A 23,800-nucleotide genomic window follows, 5' to 3' on the forward strand; every position below is an offset into this window, starting at 1 on the left:
GGAGAAAGGCGGCTAGACCTGGAAGGAAGACGAACGGGGAACTGCCCTTGCCCTTTTCAACTCAGACCTGCAAAGCCTCTGAAAGGGAAATCATAAGACCAGGAGTTACAGCTGGCGTGTGGAGGAGCAGATGTCAACGGTGCATGGGGACCTCCTGCAGTGATAGCATAGGCAGGGAGGCGTGATGGCTACCGTAGCACCGTCCTTGACTCTAGAGCAGGGGTGCACAACTGATTTTGACAGAGGGCCGAAAGTACCTTACATGAGGGCTATAGTGGGCCGAAAAGTAAATGTGGGCGGGGCGGTAGGCGGGGCGTGGCAGGAGGCTTTTTAAACCCCCAAGTTGTACTAAACACATGGAAAAAGAATGTTTTTGAGCGGTAACGATTTTTATTTGCATTTCAAACTTACATTTTGTACTACACATTTTCCATTGTTATAATTTATTTCTAGTTAGTTATTGTATCTCGCCTGTTTAATTAACTTATATATATTTAATTGACCCTAGATTGGACATGCCGTTTTTTTGGACTGCTACAGTTTGCTATTTGGGTTGCCCAAGAGGAGTATGGCCTTCGTTGAGTCAGGTTTCCTCAAAAGCCAAAGATGACTATCTCCTAACTGTGCCCAACCAAACACTATGCCCCATGTCCCCCTCACCCCCAACCAAACACTATGCCCCATGTCACTCACCCCCAACCAAACACTATGCCCCATATCCCCCTCACCCCCAACCAAACACTATGCCCCATGTCCCTCACCCCCAACCAAACACTATGCCCCATGGACCCCTCACCCCCAACCAAACACTATGCCCCAAGTCACTCACGCCCAACCAAACACTATGCCCCATGCCACTCACCCCCAACCAAACACTATGCCCCATGTCCCCCTCACCCCCAACCAAACACTATGCCCCAAGTCACTCACCCCCAACCAAACACTATGCCCCATGTCCCCCTCACCCCCAACCAAACACTATGCCCCATGTCCCCCTCACCCCCAACCAAACACTATGCCCCATGTCCCTCACCCCCAACCAAACACTATGCCCCATGACCCCCTTACACCCAACCAAACACAATGCCCCATGTCCCTCACCCCCAACCAAACACTATGCCCCATGGCCCCCTTACACCCAAACCAAACACAATGCCCCATGGCCCCCTTACACCCAAACCAAACACAATGCCCTATGGCCCCCTCACCCCCAACCAAACACTATGCCCCATGTCCCTCACCCCCAACCAAACACTATGCCCCATGGCCCCCTCACCCCCAACCAAACCCCCACCCCCCAACCCAGCACACACACTCAAGCATGCACCCATACAGACCCGAACCCCCAACTCAGCACACACACTCAAGCATGCACCCATACAGACCCGAACCCCCCACCCCCCCAACCCAGCACAAACATGCACCCATACAGACCAGAACCCCCCACCCCCCCAAATCAGCACACTCTCAAACAAGCACCCATACAGACCCGAACCCCCACCCCCCAACTCAGCACACACACAAACATGCACCCATAAAGACCCAAACCCCCCACCCCCAACTCCAACCCCCCCCAACTCAGCACACACACTCAAGAATTGCACCCATACAGACCCGAACCCCCCACCCCCCAACTCAGCACACACACATGCACCCATACAGACCTGAACCCCCCCCCCCAACTCCAAACCCCCCACCCCCCAACTCAGCACACACACTCTCAAGCATGCACCCATGCAGACCCGAACCCCCCACCCCCCCAAATCAGCACACACAAACATGCACCCATAGAGACCCGAACCCCCACCCCCCAACTCAGCACACAAAAAACATTCAAATCAAAACATTCATACACATCCGACAACCCCCCACCCCCGCATCTCAACATACACACAAAATACATTCAAATACAAACATTCATACACATCCGACACACCCCCGCCACCCCCGCATCTCAACATGCACACAATACATTCAAATACAAACATTCATACACATCCGACACCCCCCGCCACTCCCGCATCTCAACATACACACAAAATACATTCAAATACAAACATTCATACACATCCGACACACCCCCCACCCCCGCATCTCAACATACACACAAAATACATTCAAATACAAACATTCATACACATCCCACACCCCCCCCACCCCCGCATCTCAACATACACACAAAATACATTCAAATACAAACATTCATACACATCCGACACACCCCCCCACCCCTGCATCTCAACATACACACAAAATACATTCAAATACAAACATTCATACACATCCGACACCCCCCCACCCCCGCATCTCAACATACACACAAAATACATTAAAATACAAACATTCATACACATCCGACACACCCCCCACACCCGCATCTCAACATACACACAAAATACATTAAAATACAAACATTCAAACACATCCGACACACCCCCCCACCCCCGCATCTCAACATAAACACAAAATACATTCAAATACAAACATTCATACACATCCGACACACCCACCCACCCCCGCATCTCAACATACACACAAAATACATTCAAATACAAACATTCATACACATCCGACACACCCCCCCACCCCCACATCTCAGCATACACACAAAATACATTCAAATACAAACATTCATACACATCCGACACCCCCCCACCCCCGCATCTCAACATACACACAAAATACATTCATATACAAACATTCATACACATCTGACACACCCCCCCACCCCCGCATCTCAACATACACACACAAACATAAAGCAAAACAAACCCGACACACAAACACAAACAGAGCACTTACCGGAGACGTGCTGGAAGGCTGGAAGGCAGGTAAGCTGGAACGCTGGAATCATACTACAGCTGGCGTGGTCCAAGGCTGAAATGCCTTCCGGCATCAAGCCTTATGGACCACGGCAGCCGTAGTGCTGGCCCTCCATTGGTGCAGCACACACGCATTACGTGGCTCGTAGGAGCGACGTGGTGCGTGTGTGTGCTGAGCCAATGAGGGCCAGTGTTTTGTCCGGCCCAGAAGACAACAAAGATTTTCCTAATGGAGGGCGGCCGCGGGCGCCCTCCATTAGGAAAGTCTTTGTGCCTCGCGGGCCGGACAAAAGAGCATGGCGGGCCGCAACTGGCCCGCGGGCCGTATGTTGTGCACCCATGCTCTAGAGGCAAGACAAGTCAACGGGTTCAACATAGCCGGTGAGTCGGAGAAAGCGGATAGCAGACCATGTGCTGAGCTCAAGGTTGCAAGGGGCAACATTGGATGAGTGCAAGAACAAAGAACTTGTGTGTCTTTGAACTGTTGAAAAGCCCAGGGAAGAGCCAGCTGCAGATTGGCCAGGTGCCGTAGGAGTGCTCATTCGAAGGACTCTCGCTGGCCCTGTTGTGATGAGAACTGCAAGTACCAGAAGGTCCTAGGAAAGGGAAACGTTAGATGTCAGAGTGGTCCTACAAAGGTCACGTCAAATCCTTTGTACAATCAAAAGTCTCTGACCCATACAAGAGAGAAAGTTTGCTGATAAGATTGTGAACTGTGAAATAACGCAATTGTGAACCCAACAGAGGTATGCCGAAAGAAAGCTAGAATAAGGGAACCCACGCTTTCTGGTAAACATAAGCAAATCAAGAACTGTGTTGAAAAAGCAAGAACTGTGTTACAAATCTTTGACTCTTGCAAGCTGCATGTGAAAGGCCATAGTGGACCCGACAGAGGGAGGCCAAAGTCGCAAGAAGGATCTGAGCATGGCAGAGGGAGATCCCAGGGGCGAACAGCAATCGCCCAAGGAACTTTTGTTTGTTTGTTTACCGTTTACGAGGAAGGGTGAAGCATAATACCCCGGGAACAGTGTGTTGACACGAGTGAACCCGGTTGAGGGTTGTCCACAGTGATGTTTGTAAAGCTCCTGAAGTTTACGAGTGTTATCCGAGAGGCATTAGTAATCCCGACGGAGGGAGGCCCATTTTGCAAAGATGCTCCGAGCCAGGCGGAGGGAGATCCTAGGGGCGAAGAGAAATTGCCCGAAGGTACAAGATTGCAGAAGGAACTTTTTGTTTGTTTTAAACCAGCAGGCCTTCTAAGGCAAGAGACTTTGAAGAAAGAGGTTTAGCCCCTGAAGGTTCTGGTATTGTTGAACTGAAACTGTAACCTCGTGCTAACGAGGCCCAGGAGCGTGGTGTGCTCTGGAGTTCCGCCTTGTCCCATGCTTGAAATGTGGGGAAGAAGACCCATCCATACCATTGTGACTTTTCATTTTGAGAGCACTTCTTTCTTTTCTTGCAAACACTATTCCACACTCTTTTTGTAACTTAGTGGTAAGGACTGGCAATATTTTTTTTTTGTATAGGCCCTTTATATTCAGACTGCCTAATTTTTTTTCTGATGGTCGTAGCTTGCTTCCATCTTAGATTTAGGTTCAGATTAGGCGTTTATCTCACCCATTATAAAGTTCAATAAACACCCTTGAAATGTGATCACTTGTGCCTGTCTTTACTGTTGCCACCAAGAGTTCCTTACAACGCACCCACCGGCCTACGTCATGTATGCTTGCGCTCATCTACCCAATGCAGCTTAAGGCCGCATAGCACTTACCATACTATGCACTTATTCTGCTGCTCACCCTTGAGCATGGACACTGTAGCACTTACTCCACTTCCCCTCTTCTCGCTGCAATTGCACATTCTGAATACTACCAAAGCATAGTAGGTTTGTCTTTATCCTCCACTGCATTATTGTTTCAATCCCATGTTCCCTCCCTGTCGCCCTGTGAGCGCTTTGAAACTGAATTGACTTACTGTATAAGCGCCTAACAAATGCCCAATAAATAAATAAATGCACACATGGGAAATATATGGGGAGATTGGATGCCACATGCTGTGTAAGCTGAGGCCTAGGTTTGTGAAATAGATTCTAGCTTGTCTGAAAGACTGGCTGGCCAAGGGGGAAGGTATCGATTGGCAGAGGGACAGCTGCATTAACATGTGACCGGCTATTTGGAGCTGAAATAGAATAAAGAGCGATGGGCCCAGGGTTTTGATCTCGGAAATTGTTGTTTGAGTGGCCGAAGAAGCATCTGCCACTTGGCAGGGTCAATCATAGGTTAGTGGCTAAAACTGTAGAAGTGTGACTGGAACAAAGATGATTGCTGAGCTATGAGAGGGTCAAGTAGATTAGCAGGAAAAAGAGTATAATGGGACCGGAGGCCAGATGAATTGAAAAGGTGGTCGCATAATGGAAGGGCGTGGAAGGACATTAAGAATAAATATCCAGGGTGTGTAAGTGATTAGAGAAGCAAGTTAGTGCCTGATCAAAGGATCCTTTTGTTAGGTCTCTATAGCCTCATAAAGTAAAGTGCCCATACATAAACCATGCTTGTCAGATTAAGCGTTGCAGGTCTGTGACCAAGTGTAATCGGTACTAAAACTGTATTGTAGGCCCATGTTAGGGTTGTGTGTCCTGCAGGAAGGAACCCAAGAAGAGGGTTGGGCTTGTATTTGCAGTGTCATGAAATTGTATTTCGAGGGGATTGGGTCCTCCGACGTATTCCATATCTATGACAGGTAATGTCCACAGCTGTGCTGCTTCGGAAAATCTTTGGCGTCTGCGTCCTGCGTCGATGACGTCGATGCGCCGTCCCCGAAGACCTCCTCCGACGGCCGACGTCACTCGATGTGATAAGTAGGACGCACGACGCCCATAGCCTCAGTTCCGTTTTTTCCGCGAACGTGTTTGCTTTGTGAATCTTGGTACGCCTCGACTTTGAGTTTTCTGTTTCAATTCTCGGTTCGTTGAACCTGTTCGGTTTGTTGTGTAGACCTGCTCGTGGCGATGTCTTTCTCGTCTTCAACCCCACGTCCGGGCTTCAAGAACTGCGGGAACTGTGGGTCCAAGATGTCGGTCACGGACTCGCACGACGCCTACCTCTGGTGCCTCGGGGAGGCCCACGATACGGACGACTGTGTCGACTGCCAGTCGCTCACGGCAAAGGCCTTGCGGGAACGCAAGAAGAAGCTGTCAGTAGGCCGGGTGTCTAAGCCCCGGAAGTCGAGGTCTGCGGGGCTTTCGACGGATGACTCGAGGGGCGACTCTCCGCGTCATCGTTAGAAGTCCAGTGGGTCTCCTTCCAGGAGTCGGTCTCGCCACTCCTCCGCCTCTTCGAGGCATTCCAGGAAGCGCCGGCATAGGTCGCTTTCCCCGTCCTCTTCCGAGGACTCGCCCGTCGGCGGGTCGCTTATCCCTCCATGCAAGCGACACCGGAGGAATGGGCTTCCTTCGGGAAGCAGATGCTAGCGATTCTGGAATCGCAGGGCACCGGTCCGTCCGTGCCTCTGAGTGGGGTCAGTCGGCACCAGTCGAGAGACACCGCTCATACGCCTTCGGGCTCGAGTGGTCGGCACGGCTCACGGGAGAGGTCCCGCTCGGACAAGGGTAGCCGTTCTCGCCATGCCCGTGCCAGGTCCTGGTCCTCGACGCGCTCGAGACCGTGTGATCCTGTGCCGTCTTCGAAGAAGACGTCGACGCCTGTGGTGCCGAAGTCGTCGACGATTTCTCTCGAGGCTCCGCCTCCGAGGGGGTCGTCGACGCCATCGGCACCTAGGTTGTCGAGAGACACGCTCGGAGCTCTGGCTTCGAGGACTGTGTCGACGCCGCCGATGCTGGTGGCGCTGCAGCTGACGTCGACGCCGATTTGCTCGACGTTGACACCTCCTCTGTCGGCACCGACTCGTTCGGCGCCCTCGATGCCTTTTCTGTCGACGCCGGCGCCGACTCGTTCGGCGCCCTCGACGCCTTTCGAGGCGGTGGTGTCGGAGGGGCCCCGTGGCACGGGGTTTGCCCCTAGAAAGGCTATGGCTAAGGTCCGGCACTGCTTTGGTCCACAGAGGTCTTCCTCTCCCCGCCTGGAGTACATTTTCGGAGGGTGATGAAGGCTCTGATGGCAGCCTGGTTCCGGTTACGGTTCCAGATGACCTTATCTTGGGCCATGGCCAGTTTGATGACCTGCGGCAGTCGCTGCATGATGCCAGTAGATTGGACACCTCTCCGGAGGTGGAATTTTGTAGGCCGAACCTGGCTCTCATGCCGATTCGTCATATCGGCGCCTTATGTCTCGGGTTACCGAGTACTTGGGTTGGTCAGCTCCCCCAGGGGAGTTCGTTCAGGATGATCTTGCGGACATCCTTGATCTCGGTCCACCCACTGACCCGGTTTTGCCTTTTCATATGGCTCTGCAGAGAAGGGTGGCAGCGGCTTGGACTACTCCGGAGAGTCTCCCGGCAGTGGGCAAGTCTTTGTCGCGAAAATACCGTCCAGCCAGTAGCAACCCCTGCTACTTGTCTAGGCACCCCACCCCGGAGAGTTTGGTGGTGCAGGCGGCTACGGCCCCGGCAAATCTGGCGTCGTATCCTACCATCCCTCCAGATAGGGATGACAAACGTTTTGACGGCTGGGTGAAGAAAGTGTTTTCTTCGGGGGGTATGGCGCTTCAGGTGGCCAACTCCATATGTGCCTTGTCTCGTTTCACACACACTCTGTGGAACTGTGTTGCATTAGCGGCTGATCATATTCCCGAAGGGGACGAACGGGATGGTTTCCTTGCCATGGTTCAGGATGGCAAGGATACTATGTGTGAGGCCGTTCAGTCGGGTTTGGACTTGGCGGATTGTGTCAGCCGGTCCGTGGCGGTGAGCACCGTAATGCACAGGTTTGCTTGGTTGCGGAAGTCTGGGTTCGCTCCTGATGTGCAGTCCCGGCTCCTCAACATGCCTTTTGACGGTGAACACCTTTTTGGCAGCAAGGCTGACGAGAGCCTTGAGAGGTTGCAGACCTCCAAAGCTGCAGCGAAGTCGTTGGGCGCTGCAGTTCGCCAACCTCCGGCTTTTCGTCCTAGGGGACAGCAATGGAGGGGAGGTTCCTTTTGCTATTACTCGTCATTCAGTAAAGCGAGGAGAGCTAGCAGTCAAAGAAGCCATCGTAGGAGTGCCAGAGGTGGAAACAAAGGTACTCGAGGTGCCAAGTCGGCTCAGGCAGTTGCCTCTTTGCCCTCAGGCAACGCCGCTACCAATCAGTCATGAGGCCAGGTCCCATGGTTCACCGGTTGGGGGAAGGCTGGCGCAGCATCTTGTAGAGTGGCAAGCCATTACTTCGGATGTGTGGGTTCTGGAGATCATAACCCATGGCTACTGTCTTCCTTTTCGGCAGAGGCCTCACGACAATCCACTGGGGAACCTCACTTTGAAGAGTCCGGATCCGCTCCTTGCGCAGGAAATTCAAGCCCTGCTGGAGAAAGGCGTCATAGAACTGGTGCCTGTAGCGGAGAGGAACAAGGGATGGTATTCCCCTTATTTTTTGATTTCGAAGAAAGACGGGGGATTGAGACCCATCATGGACTTGCGCGGTTTGAACAAGCTCCTCTGGAAGGACAAGTTCAAGATGGTAACTCTTTCTCAAGTCCTCCAGGCCCTTCAACTTCAGGACTGGTTGGTGTCTCTCGACCTCAACGATGCTTACTTCCATGTGCCGATCCATCGCAAGCACAAGAAGTACCTGAGGTTCGCGGTTGGCGACTCGCACTTTCAGTTTCGGGTCCTGCCGTTCGGATTGACCTCCGCCCCGAGGGTTTTCACCAAGCTCATGGTGGTGGTGCCAGCGCATCTCAGGAAAGGGGGGATTCACGTCTACCCCTACCTGGACGATTGGTTGATCAGGGGGAGCTCTCCCGAGCAAGTCCTGGATCATCTATCCGTCACCTGCCACTCCCTTCACAGGCTGGGCTTCTCCCTCAATTTAAAGAAGTCCCATTTCACACCAACGCAGAGGCTCCAGTACATCGGAGCAGTGCTCGACACGTCCCTAGGGCAGTGTTTTCCTCCTCAGGTGAGGGCTCTTCACATTCAGCAGATGGTGCACAAGTTTCAGCTTGCCCAGAATCTCCCAGCGTCCGAATTCTTGAGACTGCTCGGCCTCATGGCATCCTGCATTCTTCTGGTGCCAGAGGCTCGTCTGCGGATGAGATCTTTGCAGTGGGCACTCAAGCTCCAGTGGTCTCAGTCCTCCGGCAGACTGTCGGACCCTGTTCAGGTGCCGCCCTCGGTAGCCCGGGACCTTCTGTGGTGGGCCGTCGAGGGCAATCTGATGAAGGGGGCCCCATTTTGGCTGCCCTGGCCGGAGGTGACGATCGTGACGGACGCATCCCTCACGGGATGGGGAGCTCATGCCAACGAGTTGACGGTCAGCGGTCGTTGGTCTCCGTCGGAGTCCAGACTCCATATCAATCTGTTGGAGCTGAGGGCCGTCAGGCTAGCCCTGAAGGCTTTTCTGCCGACTGTGCGCGGAAAGAGTGTCCTGATTCTAACGGACAACACGGTGGCCATGCACTACCTCAACAAAAAGGGGGGGGCAGGGTCACTTCCGCTGTGCAGGGAGGCGATGCAGCTCGAGTTCTGGGCCATCCAGCAGGAAGTTTCGATCTCGGCGGTTCATCTGGCCGGAGACGACAACGAGACGGCGGACGCTCTGAGCAGGCAGAGCACGATCTCTCACAAGTGGGAGCTGGCTCAGGAGATTCTCCTGAAGATCTTCGCCCTTTGGGGGACCCCTCAAGTGGATCTCTTCGCCTCCAGTGTCAGCCGGAAGTGCAAAAGGTTTTGCTCGCAGGAATTTCCTCCAAAAGGAACTTTAGGAGACGCGTTCGTGGTGGAGTGGTCATTCCCACTGCTGTACGCATTTCCTCCAGTCCCCGTCATCTCACAAGTGCTGCGGAGGTTACGGAGGTTCGGTTCCCGGATGATCCTCATTGCTCCGGCGTGGGCCCGGAGGACGTGGTACCCGGACCTTCTAGACGTGTCCATCTGCCCTCCACATTGTCTTCCCTACCGGAGACGACAACGAGACGGCGGACGCTCTGAGCAGGCAGAGCACGATCTCTCACAAGTGGGAGCTGGCTCAGGAGATTCTCCTGGAGATCTTCGCCCTTTGGGGGACCCCTCAAGTGGATCTCTTCGCCTCCAGTGTCAGCCGGAAGTGCGAAAGGTTTTGCTCGCAGGAATTTCCTCCAAAAGGAACTTTAGGAGACGCGTTCGTGGTGGAGTGGTCATTCCCACTGCTGTACGCATTTCCTCCAGTCCCCGTCATCTCACAAGTGCTGCGGAGGTTACGGAGGTTCGGTTCCCGGATGATCCTCATTGCTCCGGCGTGGGCCCGGAGGACGTGGTACCCGGACCTTCTAGACGTGTCCATCTGCCCTCCACATTGTCTTCCCTACCGAGACGATCTGCTCTCACGGGAGGGGGGTCAGGTTCTCCATCCAGAGGTCAGATCCCTCAATCTTCACGCTTGGCTTCTGAAAGGTTGAGGTATAAGGATTGGGACCTCCCTGAAGACGTGATGGAGGTGTTGCTCTCGGCCAGGCAGCCGGCAACAAAGTCTCTGTACCGTTGCCGTTGGAGAAAGTTCTGTGACTGGTGCAGAGTTCAGAATGTGGATCCTTTTGAATGTGACATTCCCATGGTTCTGTCTTTTTTGCTTTCTTTGGCCCACAGGGGCTTGCAAGTGGGGACCATTAAAGGTTACCTAGCGGCGCTGTCCATATTTAAGCGCTCGTCGGAAGAGTGTTCCTATTTTAAAATTCCTTTCATTTTGCAGTCTCTTAAAGGGCTCACTAATGTGTTTACACCGTCACCTTTCCAGGAGCCCGGTTGGGATTTGAACCTTGTTCTTAAGTTTCTTATTGGGTGCTCTGTTTGAGCCTTTACATTCTTGCCCCTTGAGGCAGTTAACTCTGAAAACTGTGTTTTTGGTTGCGGTTACTTCCGCTCGCAGAGTGAGTGAGTTACAGGCACTTTCAGTTAAGCCACCCTTCACTGTGTTTCACAAGGACAGGGTTGTCCTTAGAGTTCGTCCTTCTTTTCTTCCGAAGGTGGTTTCGGAATTTCATTTGAGCCAGAAGGTTGTTCTTCCGGCGTTCTATCCTCCCCCACATCCTGGTAAGGAAGAGGAGAGGCTCCATAGGCTTGATCCTCGGAGAGCGTTGAGCTTTTATATTTCGCGCATGTCCCGGGTCAGAGTGGACGATCAACTTTTCATTGGTTACGCTGGAAAGCGTTTGGGACAAGCTGTGACGAAACAGACTTTGTCTCATTGGATTATTTTAGCTATCTCCGAGTGTTACCGCTTGGCGGGTAAGGACCCTCCGGCTGGCTTGCAGGCCCATTCTACCAGAGGAGTGGCTGCGTCTACTGCCTTGCAGAGGGGAGTTTCTATTCGTCACATCTGTGATGCAGCCACCTGGGCTTCAGTACATACTTTTGTACGTCACTATTCCCTTGATTCCATCAGAGGGCAAGATCTGGCCTTTGGCAAGGCAGTTATCTATTCCGCAATTTGATTGGGCATGCTAAATTTGTATTCTAAATTCTTTCCCACCTCCTTGCTTGGTACTGCTTTGGGAGTCTGTCATAGATATGGAATACGTTGGAGGACCCAATCCCCTCGAAGAACAAGTTACTTTCTTACCTGGTAACGTTCTTTCGATCGGATGGTCCGACGACTTATTCCATATCGCTCCCTCCCTGCCTTCCCCGCTGCAGAATTTCTTTTGCGATTGCAGCTTGCGTTCCGCAAGGCCTTTTGTGTCTGACTGGCAGAAAACTGGTGGCACACGTTCTGGGGAAAAAACTATAACTGAGGCTATGGGCGTTGTGCGTCCTACTTATCACATCGGGTGACGTCGGCCGTCGGAGGAGGTCCTCGGGGACGGCGCATCGACGTCATCGACGCAGGACGCAGACGCCAAAGATTTTCCGAAGCAGCACAGCTGTGGACATTACCTGTCATAGATATGGAATACGTCGTCGGACCATCCCATCGAAAGAACGTTACCAGGTAAGAAAGTAACTTGTTCATCTAAGGGGATGGTGCAACAGTGAAGGCAGCACATGAGATTGGCGGGGACTAGATTTCCTTATAGGGCTAATCCATTTGTATCTTGGGTGAAGACTTTGTAAGGGAACATGATGGAAATTTGGGAGTGTTAACTGTTTTGGAAATATATATATATTTCTGAGGCTTGTGGAATCTGCTTAGATCACATGCTGTGCATAGGCCGACATCTAGTGGAAGCTGCGGAGTATTACAGTTTGTTTTTCGAAACGCGAAAATAGGCGTCGACACAGGGCGTGCCAGTAATACTATCCCTAGTGTGACGTCCACTGTACCCAAGATCCCTCACGCGTCTAGGATCCCCAGATTGTTTTTTTCCGCCATACTGGTCGGAAGCATTTTGCGGAGTCCCCTGGCCTTAGCCATACTTTTGCTAAAAATTTTAAATTATAATCTATTGACATCCTTCCCCACCCCAACGTCGAACTTCGACACTCGACGCCGGCTGGAGAAGAAATCGACCGCCGGCTGCTGCACGACAGATTTGGGCCTCGGAAGGCCGCTGGCCTCGGCCGTGCAAGTAGGGAGAGTGGGGGGTGGTACATACTCTACACTCTTGGTATATAGGTACACCTTACACATTTCCTACACTTAACAGCCCGCTGCCTCAAGGTGCGTATGGAGGGTACCCCTTTTCAATTCTACCCCAAGTGCAATCGCAAATACCCTTGGGTTGACAGGCACGCCACGTGCAATCTCTGCTTGCCAAGGGACCACCCCGAAGCGAACTGCAGAGCGTATATATATATATATATATATATATATATATATATATGTATTTTTTTTGTCGTTCAGGGAGACTCCGGTTAGTTCAATCTCCGAGGAGTTGTCTAGCCTCTCCCCAGCGGCCCTTGTGAAATAAACCTTGTTTAATGACAATGGGCCTCATTATGAGTCTTACCGGGGAGTTACAGCCCCAGCCCCAGCGGTCGCGGTAATTATTCATTGCTGGGCGCCGGAAAATATTACTCCCCATTCGAGTCTCATTGGACTCAATGGGAATGGGGAGGATGGATGTACCGGCACCATTCATGAATGGTGCCGGTGCATCCGACAAGGTCTGTGAGCGGGTGCTGTTCCGCCCGCCAGGTCAGACCTGGCGGGCTGAAAGGCTCCCTCTCGCAGAACTCGTAGTTTGCTGGTCCGGAAACAACGGTACCGGCAAGCTTACCGGTACCGTTGTTTTCAGACCGGCAACCTTGTCATGAGGCCCAATGTGCATTAACTTCTTGAGAGGTGGGCTATTTTAGAGTACAGAGATCCAAGCTCAGCCCCGACACTGGCCTTGTAACCACTGCAAGTGCTTGTCGTTGCCCTTTGGACCACTAATAATTTTCTGGAGTCATTATTTGCTTCTTCATCCAGGCCTTGTTTTGTATTTGAGTGCATATAGTCTGTACCCACAGTAATATAAACAAGCATTGGCAATGCCAATAGTTTGGGCTTTTGTCTAGGCATGGGAAAGGCATTTTCCAGGAACAACTGTAGTAGTAGTAACTGGCCATTGATGGTAGTAAATGCAAAATGGTGCGAGTACCTTGGCATCTAATAGCAGTGGCTGGCAAATGCCTAATGCCTAATACTTACACAGAAGCAAAAACTGTTGGCTTTGCCAATGCTTGTTTTTGACGGGACTTCAGTAAAGGACACACAAAGTGCTTATAAATCAAATGGCTGATGGCAGACCTTAAGGCATTTTTATTACACCAGTAGCTGGTTTACAACTCTAATTAACTCTTAGAAGACTGCTTTGAAAAAACACTGGGGGTCATTGCAAGTTGGGCGGTATTCTGGCAGTAAATCCGATGGAATACCACCCAATGGATTTACACTTACCGCCACTTGGTCCGATGGATTTACCGCTGGGTTACAAGTGGTGATGTCCCCATTGGTTTCTATGGGGCATTTTCTGTCAGAATTACTGCAGCGGAATTAACCGCTGCGCTAATTCTGCCAAAACTTGGCCGAAAGCTGGTGGAATTACTTCCAGCTCATGGCTGGAGGTGAATCCGCCAAACTTGTAGTTGTTCGGTGCAGTGATCTGGCAGTAACAGTATTACTGCTGCATTTGTACTGCACCGCCCAACTCTTAATGAGGCCCACTGACAAGCACTTGAAGCGCAGATTTTGATGTTAAGGCAAGCTCCAGAGTTCCTATGGTGAGATGTTTTGGCCGGGAGGAGCAGGAACTGGGTGGAAATGGCCCTTGGGATTAGCATAGCCATGGGCAGTCAGTGGGTGGGTAAATAACCAAATAACACCTATAGGCTGTGCGTCCCATCTCAAATGCCATTCCTCCCCATTCCTCCCCATCTGTGCTACAATGCAATAGTTTCAGCATATAGGTGTCGCAAGTAACACCTAATAGCCCAAGCTAAAAAAAATCTGTTTGTTTAGCTGCATGTTGGGACTTTCTTCAGCCGCACCCAAGCCGCTTCCCATATCATTTCAGTTGTGCTAGTTATCAGATTACCAACTATAAGGTTCGAGGGGATTGGGTCCTCCGACGTATTCCATATCTATGACATGTAATCACCACAGCTGTGCTGCTTCGGAAACTTTGTCGGCGTCTGCGTCCTGCGTCGATGACGTCGATGCGCCGTCGTCGAGGACCTCCTCCGACGTCCGACGTCATCCGATGTGATAAGTAGGATGCACGACGCCCATAGCCTCAGTTCCATTTTTTCCGCGAACGTGTTGCTTCGTGTTTCTCGGTTTAAACGCCTCGACTCTTTGGAGTTCTGTTCTTCTCGGTTCTTCGAACCTGTTCGTTTGTGAAATTCCTTCTGAAGATGTCTACTTCGTCTTCGACCCCGCGTCCGGGTTTCAAGAAGTGCGGGGAGTGTGGGTCCAAGATGTCGGTGACGGACTCGCACGACGCCTGCCTCTGGTGCCTCGGGGAGGCCCACGACACGGATGACTGTATCGACTGCCAGTCGCTCACGTCCAAAGCCTTACGCGAACGTAAGAAGAAGTTGTCGGTAGGTCGGGTGTCCAAGCCCCGGAAGTCGAAGTCTGCGGGGCTTTCGACGGATGATTCGAGGGGTGACTCTCCGTGTCATCGTCGGAAGTCTCGTGGGTCTCCTTCTAGGAGTCGGTCTCGCCACTCCTCTGCCTCTTCGAGGCATTCTCGGAAGCGCCGACATCGGTCGTCTTCCAGGTCCTCTTCGGAGGGCTCTGCCCGGCACGTCGCTTACCCCTCCGGCCGTGCGACGCCGGAGGAATGGGCTTCCTTCGGGAAGAAGATGTTGGCGATTCTTGAGTCGCAGGGTACTCAGCCGTCCGCGCCCCCGAGTGGGGTCGGTCGTGTGAGGTCGAGAGACACCGCTCGCAAGAGTGGTCGGCACGAGTCACGGGAGAGGTCCCGTTCGGACAAGGGGTCTCGTTCTCGGCGTACCCGTTCCAGGTCCCGGTCCTCGACGCGTTCGAGACCGTGTGCACCTGTGAGGTCTTCGAAGAAGGCATCGACGTCTGTGGCGTCGAGGGCGTCGACAGGCTTTTTCGAGGCTCTGGCTCCGAGGAAGTCGTCGATGCCGTCGACGCTCAGGTCGTCGAGGGACACGCTCGGGGCTCCGGCCTCGAGGGCTGTGTCTCCGCCGCCGATTCTGGAGGCGCTGCATCTGACGTCGACGCCGATTTCCTCGACGTCGACGCCGATCCTCTCGGCGCGATGCCGGTTCTCTCGGCGCTGGCGCCGATTCGCTCGACGCCATCGACGCCTTTCGTGTCGGAGGTACCCCAGGGCACGGGTGGACCCCCTAGGAAGGCTCTGGTTAAGAGCAAGCACTCTCGAGTGCCTTCTTTTCGCCACCTGGACTATATTTCAGAGGCGGATGAGGATTCGGATGGCCTGGTTCCTAGTCTGGTTCCGGATGACATTGTCTCGGGCCATAGTCAGTTTGACGAGTTGAGACAGTCACTGCATGATGCCAGTGGACTGGACACCTCTCCGGAGGTGGAGTTTTGTAGGCCTGAGCCTGGCTCTCATGCTGATTCCTCGTACCGGCGCCTTATGGCTAGGGTTTCTGAGTACTTGGGATGGTCTGCTCCCCCAGGGGAGTTTGTGCAGGATGATCTGACGGCAATCCTTGATGTTGGTCCCCCAACTGACCCGGTTCTGCCGTTCCATATGGCTTTACAGAGAAGGGTGGCGGCGGCTTGGACTGCTCCGGAGAGTCTCCCGGCGGTGGGCAGATCCTTATCGCGGAAATACCGTCCAGCCAGTGGCGACCCCTGCTACTTGACCAGGCACCCCACTCCGGAGAGTTTGGTGGTGCAGGCGGCCACGGCCCCGGCGAAGCAGGCGTCGTACCCTACCATCCCTCCTGATAGGGACGACAAACGTTTTGATGGCTGGGCGAAGAAAGTGTTTTCTTCTGGTGGTATGGCGCTTCAGACGGCCAACTCCATTTGTGCCTTGTCACGTTTCACGCACACTCTGTGGAACTGTGTTGCGTTAGCGGCTGAACATGTTCCCGAAGGGGATGAACGGGATGGTTTCCTTGCTATGGTCCAGGATGGTAAGGATGCCATGTGTGAGTCCGTTCAGTCGGGTTTGGATTTAGCTGAATGCGTCAGTAGGTCCATGGCGGCGAGCACCGTGATACGCAGGTTTGCGTGGTTGCGGAAGTCGGGGTTTGCGCCTGATGTGCAGTCCCGGCTCCTCAACATGCCCTTTGACGGTGAACACCTTTTTGGCAGCAAGGCTGACGAGAGCCTTGAGAGGTTGCAGACCTCAAAAGCTGCAGCGAAGTCGTTGGGCGCTGCAGTTCGCCAACCTCCGCCTTTTCGTCCTAGGGGACAGCAGTGGAGGGGTGGTTCCTTTCGCTATTACTCATCCTTCAGTAAAGCGAGAGGAGCTGGCAGTCAAAGAGGCCAACGCAGGGGTACCAGAGGTGGACGACAGGGTACCCGTGGTGCCAAGGCCGCTCGGGCAGTTGCCTCTTTGCCCTCAGGTAACGCCGCAGCCGCTCCCACTCTGTCGTGAGGCCATGTCCCATGGTTCGCCGGTTGGGGGAAGGCTGGCGCAGCATCTTGTAGAGTGGCAAGCCATTACTTCAGATGTGTGGGTTCTGGAGATCATAACCCACGGCTACTGTCTTCCTTTTCGGCACAGGCCTCGCGACAATCCACCGGGGATCCTCTCTTTGCAGAGTCCGGATCCGCTCCTTGCGCAGGAAATTCAAGCCCTGCTGGAGAAAGGCGCCATAGAACTGGTGCCTGTAGCGGAGAGGAACAAGGGATGGTATTCCCCTTATTTTTTGATTTCGAAGAAAGACGGGGGATTGAGACCCATCATGGACTTGCACGGTTTGAACAAACTCCTCAGGAAGGACAAGTTCAAGATGGTTACTCTCTCTCAAGTCCTCCAGGCCCTTCAGCTTCAGGACTGGTTGGTGTCACTCGACCTCAAGGATGCTTACTTCCATGTGCCGATCCATCCCAAGCACAAGAAGTACCTGAGGTTCGTGGTTGGCGACTCGCACTTTCAGTTTCGGGTCCTGGCGTTCGGATTGACCTCCGCCCCGAGGGTTTTCACCAAGCTCATGGTGGTGGTGGCAGCGCATCTCAGGCAAGGGGGGATTCACGTCTACCCCTACCTGGACGATTGGTTGATCAGGGGGAGCTCTCCCGAGCTAGTCCTGGATCATCTATCGGTCACCTGTCGCTCCCTTCACAGGCTGGGCTTCTCCCTCAATTTAAAGAAGTCCCATTTGACGCCAACACAGCGGCTCCAGTACATCGGAGCAGTGCTCGACACTTCCCTGGGGCAGTGTTTTCCTCCCCAGGTGAGGGCTCTTCACATTCAGCAGGTGGTGCACAAGTTTCAGCATGCCCAGACGCTCCCAGCGTTCGAGTTCTTGAGGTTGCTCGGCCTCATGGCATCCTGCATTCTTCTGGTGCCAGAGGCTCGCCTGCGGATGAGATCTTTGCAGTGGGCACTCAAGACGCAATGGTCGCAGTCCTCCGGCAGGATGTCGGACTCGATTCAGGTGCCGTCCTCGGTCGCCCGGGACCTTCTGTGGTGGGCCGTCGAAGGCAACTTGATGAAGGGGGCTCCGTTTTGGCTTCCCTGGCCAGAGGTGACGATCGTGACGGATGCTTCCCTCACGGGATGGGGAGCTCATGCCAACGGGCTGACAGTCAGCGGTCGTTGGTCTCCGTCGGAGTCCAGACTCCATATCAATCTGTTGGAGCTGAGGGCCGTCAGGCTAGCCCTGAAGGCTTTTCTGCCGTCTGTGCGAGGGAAGAATGTCCTGATCCTGACGGACAACACAGTGGCCATGCACTACCTCAACAAAAAGGGGGGCAGGGTCACTTCCTCTGTGCAGGGAGGCGATGCAGCTCGAGTTCTGGGCCCTCCAGCAGGAAGTTTCGATCTCGGCAGTTCATCTGGCCGGAGCCGAAAACGTGACGGCGGACGCTCTGAGCAGGCAGAGCGCGATCTCTCACGAGTGGGAGTTGGCTCAGGAGATTCTCCTGGAGATCTTCGCCCTTTGGGGGACCCCTCATGTGGATCTCTTCACCTCCAGTGTCAACCGGAAGTGCGAAAGGTTTTGCTCGCGGGAATTTCCACCAAAAGGAGCCTTAGGAGACGCGTTCGTGGTGGAGTGGTCATTCCCGCTGCTGTACGCGTTTCCTCCAGTCCCCGTCATCCCGCAAGTGCTGCGGAGGTTGCGGAAGTTCGGTTCCCGGATGATCCTCATTGCCCCGGCGTGGGCTTGGAGGACGTGGTACCCGGACCTTCTCGACTTATCCATCTGCCCTCCACGTCGTCTTCCCTACCGAGACGATCTGCTCTCACGGGAGGGGGGTCAGGTTCTCCATCCAGAGGTCAGATCCCTCAACCTTCACGCTTGGCTTCTGAAAGGTTGAGGTATAAGGATTGGGACCTCCCTGAGGACGTGATGGAGGTGTTGCTTTCGGCCCGAAGGCCAGCAACAAAGTCTCTGTACCGTTGCCGTTGGCGTAAGTTCTGCGACTGGTGCAGAGTTCAGAATGTGGATCCTTTTGCATGTGACATCCCCATGGTTCTGTCCTTTTTACTTTCTTTGGCCCACAGGGGCTTGCAAGTGGGTACCGTTAAGGGTTACCTGGCGGCGCTGTCCATCTTTAAGCGCTCGTCTGAAGAATGTTCTTACTTTAAAATCCCTTTGATTTCACAGTTCCTGAAAGGGCTCACTAATGTGTTCCCTCCGTCACCTTTCCTGGTGCCCGGTTGGGATTTAAACCTTGTTCTTAAGTTTCTTATGGGTGCTCCGTTTGAGCCTTTACATTCTTGCCCTTTGAGGCTGTTAACTCTGAAAACTGTGTTTTTAGTTGCGGTTACTTCCGCTCGCAGAGTGAGTGAGTTACAGGCACTTTCAGTTAAGCCTCCCTTCACTGTGTTTCACAAGGACAGGGTTGTCCTTAGAGTTCGTCCTTCTTTTCTTCCGAAGGTGGTGACGGAATTTCATTTGGCCCAGAAGGTTGTTCTTCCGGCATTCTATCCTCCTCCGCATCCTGGTAAGGAAGAGGAGAGGCTCCATAGGCTTGATCCTAGGAGAGCTTTGAGCTTTTATGTTTCACGCTTGTCCCGGGTCAGAGTGGATGATCAACTCTTTATTGGTTACGCTGGGAAGCGTTTGGGTCAAGCTGTGACGAAACAGACTTTGTCTCGCTGGATTATTTTGGCCATCTCGGAGTGCTACCGCTTGGCGGGTAAGGACCCACCGGCTGGCTTGCGGGCCCATTCTACCAGGGGTATGGCTGCGTCTACTGCCCTGCAGAGGGGTGTTCCTATTCGCAACATCTGTGATGCAGCCACCTGGGCTTCAGTACATACATTTGTACGTCACTATTCCCTCGATTCCATCCGAGCACAGGATCTGGCCTTCGGCAAGGCGGTCCTTTGCTCTGCTATTTGATTGGCTATTCTAAATTTTGATTATAAATTCTTTCCCTCCTCCTTGCTTTTGGTACTGCTGTGGGAGTCTGTCATAGATATGGAATACGTCGGAGGACCCAATCCCCTCGAAGAACAAGTTACTTTCTTACCTGGTAACGTTCTTTCGATGGGATGGTCCGACGACGTATTCCATATCGCTCCCGCCCTGCCTTCCCCGCTGCAGAATTTCTTTTGCGATTGCAGCTTACTTTCCGCAAGGCTTTGTGTCTGACTGGCAGTTGCCTTATGTCACACGTTCTGGGGGAAAAAACTGCAACTGAGGCTATGGGCGTCGTGCGTCCTACTTATCACATCGGATGACGTCGGACGTCGGAGGAGGTCCTCGACGACGGCGCATCGACGTCATCGACGCAGGACGCAGACGCCGAAAAAGTTTCCGAAGCAGCACAGCTGTGGTGATTACATGTCATAGATATGGAATACGTCGTTGGACCATCCCATCGAAAGAACGTTACCAGGTAAGAAAGTAACTTGTTCTTTTAACTGATTCCTTCTTTTGTACTTTGAGAGTGGCTAAATGGTCTTGGCAGAATGAATTGCTTTTAAAATATATAATCTTGAGGAAATCAGTTGGGATACTCTGATGATGATCATAAAGGCTTGAAGCAATTCAACGAAGTAGGCAGGGTGAAAGGACAGATTTAATACCTACAGTTTCCTTGGTTTCCAGGATCGACTTGGCCTAGTGCTGTCCATTAGAAGGACATCAATCTGGCCATGATCCATATAAGATTCTGTTGATATGGATGTTGAAAATGGCTTATAGTTTCTACCTCAACAGTATATTCTGTACTCCATAATTATGTTGTATGTGATTCATTTTGTAGAACTAATAATAAGTATTTGTTTTTAAGGTGAAAATGGTCCTCAATAAATTGTGTGAAAATAAGAAAATCGCCAGTGCAACCCACAATATATATGCATACAGGTAAGAGCATGTTTTTAATACTGTCTGTTGAGTAAAGGTTTTCCAACCTCTTGTCTGAATGAGTCAAATCCAGGTTTTCAACATCTGCACAAGATATTTATAGCCCATAGTAAGTCTAAATGGGCATAATTTACTTAGACAGTGGTTATTGGACTTGTGATGGACATTTGTAATCTTAGGCGACATGCAATGTGCCCTTTGCAGCAGTATTGGACCCTACCTGTCATGGTGCCACCTGATATGCAGATAATTATTTTCCTCCCTATTTTACGTACACCTGATTGAAAACTAACCACAGCATCTCCACTCTTGACGCTAAGTGGCTATAAAAGGTGGTTGCACTTACCCAGTATGCCATCTTATCTACTGTCCTGTATACTTGACAGTGAATGCTATCCTCCAAATGATGCCCTCCGTGTATATATTTTGTGATGAATCTGATGATGTCATCAGTCCTTTCCCAGAGGTAGTCTCTCATGTGGCCAGAGTACGGCAGCCTAGCGTGTAGCCCGAATCCTAACCCTGGGGGTGGCTATTTGAGTGAGCACCACATTTGGGGAGGCGTCCCTCTGGGCGGTGGAGTGACATCATTGGGTGAGTCAGGGTATCCCCCAGTCCCTTTTAGGGATACCCCTTCAGTACCTCAGGCCCTCATGGCCTATTGTGGCAGTAACCCTCAATATTCCCCAACACTTAATAATAGAACTTTTAAACATCACATCGTTACATCAGTAACAAAGACTGACACGAGGAAGAGAGCAACCGCAATGAAGCTCGCTCAGCTGGACCGAAAGGAGCGCTCTAACTGTTGGAGAAATCTGACTCCAAACGGCTCCCTTCAGTAACACAGGAGTTTTAAGAAGGAGCCATGAAGAACTGTAGAGAGATCCGACCTGCCAGTCATTGCTGGGGAAACCAAGCTGTCAGGTGGATACGTGAGCTAAGAAGTGGCACGGAGAAAGAGGGAGGCATCGTCTGGACTGGAGATGCATTCTCACAGGCAGGGGAGACGCTGAAGTGGGACGTGAGGGAAAGAAGGAGCTTTGAGTAGGAAGAGGAGGAGGAGGGGGAGGTTGTCGTCCCTGCGGCTTAAATCACAAACTGCGTTGCATAATCCCTGTGTTTGGGGAAAAGCGTATACCCTTAGATCTTGAAGGGGAATTAAGATAGGTTATACCAGGTGCAGAAGTGGATTAAGCACTTATATGACGGCCAAAGACCGAGCGGGCCCTGCAGTGTCCTGGTGACACCTTCCAAATCTCTTCACACCAGCCACAACACACACGCCCTCATCCCTCTTTGCTGGCAGTCATGCACAGCAGAATAACAAAGAGTAGCTTTAGTGCTCGCTCACAGGGACCGGTTAAACAACTTGGGCAACCTCTCTGCACTTAACCCAGGTCCCTGCTGGTCGGACTCTTTGTTTCCCCCATCCTCCCCCCGTCTCTACACCTCCGTCTGCATGACCTAAATGTACTAGGACCAGTTAGTTTGTCTGTACCCCCCAAACCCCACCATCTCCCCCTCCTGAGCTATTTCCCAACTGTTCCACTTCATGCACTAGGAGAAATGTCGTCGGGCCTAGTATGCTAGTTTCTCTGTTTATATCATTCAGAATCTTCAAGGACCAAGAATCATCATTGTATTCCCCTGTTTTCATTCCTGCCTTGAAGCACTTCACTTTTGTATAAGCGCTATACAAATAAACAATAAATACATAAAAAATATGGGCATGTTATAAATACCAAATCAATATGAAGCCCCCCCACCCCCTTGCTTACAGTTCGGGTGGGTGGACACATTCTCTGGTACCCTTGTGTTCCTCAAATAAGAATGTTCTTTGATCTCAAGGGGCAGGCAGCCAGAGTGGAGCTGAAACAATAAACTGCCACTAAAAAAGTTAGTAATTGCTCTGTCAGCAAGGTGCTAAAGCAGAGGAACCCAGAGTAAAATAGGTGATAACACTGCTGGATGCTGTTTGCTATCAAGGCAGTCTGTAACTTGCTAATCAGCACACATTTTCCTATGCTCACTGCATGACATACGCGTAGACCTGTGTACTCTGGGTCGACACCGCCTACAGGCGCAGTCTGCCCTGTCAGATTTAGATGGGGTATGACAGTAGGAGTACACGATGCATCTACAGAAGGCAGAGGAGCAAACCTTCCCCTTGCCGTGGCCAGCCTGATTAACTAACAAAGGCTTGATGGATCCATCTTGTCCTTTTGTTGGGCCCTGCAGCAGGTGGCAGCGATTTGCAAACCATTCATAGGGTAATTTAAACAGCCCACATGGGACCTAGCTGCAGAGGTTCACAAAGGAGACAGGAAAAGCCAACAACCTTTCATATGCACTGTGTCAACCTGAAGCCAGCTCCCGCCCTCTGTATCGATTGACAGTGAACTGTCATGTCTGGGACTGCGTGTTTACAATACTTCACCCCACTGGTACGAGAATGTGGTTTGCCGCAGCTATAAGGGAGACCTACCGCGTTAATCAGGAACCACAGATAGCTCCATTAACCAGAGAGACCAGTTGATTGACAGACAGAAAGATGGGTGGGACTTAGTATTACATGTTTTCACCCCTTCACCTTTTCATTTGCAAAGCATTTTGGTAATGACCTCACGCATACATGAGATTGTTGGTGGGGACCCAAGACTGGTTGATTAAAGTATGCTTCGCCTACACCAATCCCTGTGGTCCATTTGGCTTTAAAAGAGGACTGAGCCCCTTTTTTGGCAGATCATCTGAAGTCTTCAATTGACGTAACAAAGAAGAACTCAACCTTGGACACTGGCTAAAGGTACAGTCTGCTTTAAATCTTCCACCAGTGAAGGAAGGCCAGGACCTCCCAAGAGGGAAGCAAGATCCCTCCCCTAAACATCTCACAGAAAACAGAGGGAGATATCGAAACCAGAGGACCCTCCAGCAGCTCTAGAACTGGTACCCAGACAGCACACAGCATGTCCTGCTAGGCTCTGCAG

General features: G+C 52.1%; 1 protein-coding gene across 7 annotated transcripts in view; it reads left to right on the forward strand.

Annotated features, from left to right (window-relative positions):
- The window catches only part of IMPACT (impact RWD domain protein), a 624,075-nt gene that overhangs the window by 463,495 nt on the left and 136,780 nt on the right, over window positions 1-23,800 (forward strand). For all 7 annotated transcript variants that reach the window (XM_069620926.1, XM_069620927.1, XM_069620925.1 and 4 more), the window contains one exon: window positions 20,740-20,813. In XM_069620926.1, the coding sequence (XP_069477027.1) occupies window positions 20,740-20,813 (74 nt within the window). The remainder of the gene's footprint in view (window positions 1-20,739; window positions 20,814-23,800) is intronic.

The sequence above is a fragment of the Ambystoma mexicanum genome, chromosome 5q (assembly GCF_040938575.1).
Source record: "Ambystoma mexicanum isolate Mex_15411 chromosome 5q, UKY_AmexF1_1, whole genome shotgun sequence".
Lineage (NCBI taxonomy): Eukaryota > Metazoa > Chordata > Amphibia > Caudata > Ambystomatidae > Ambystoma > Ambystoma mexicanum.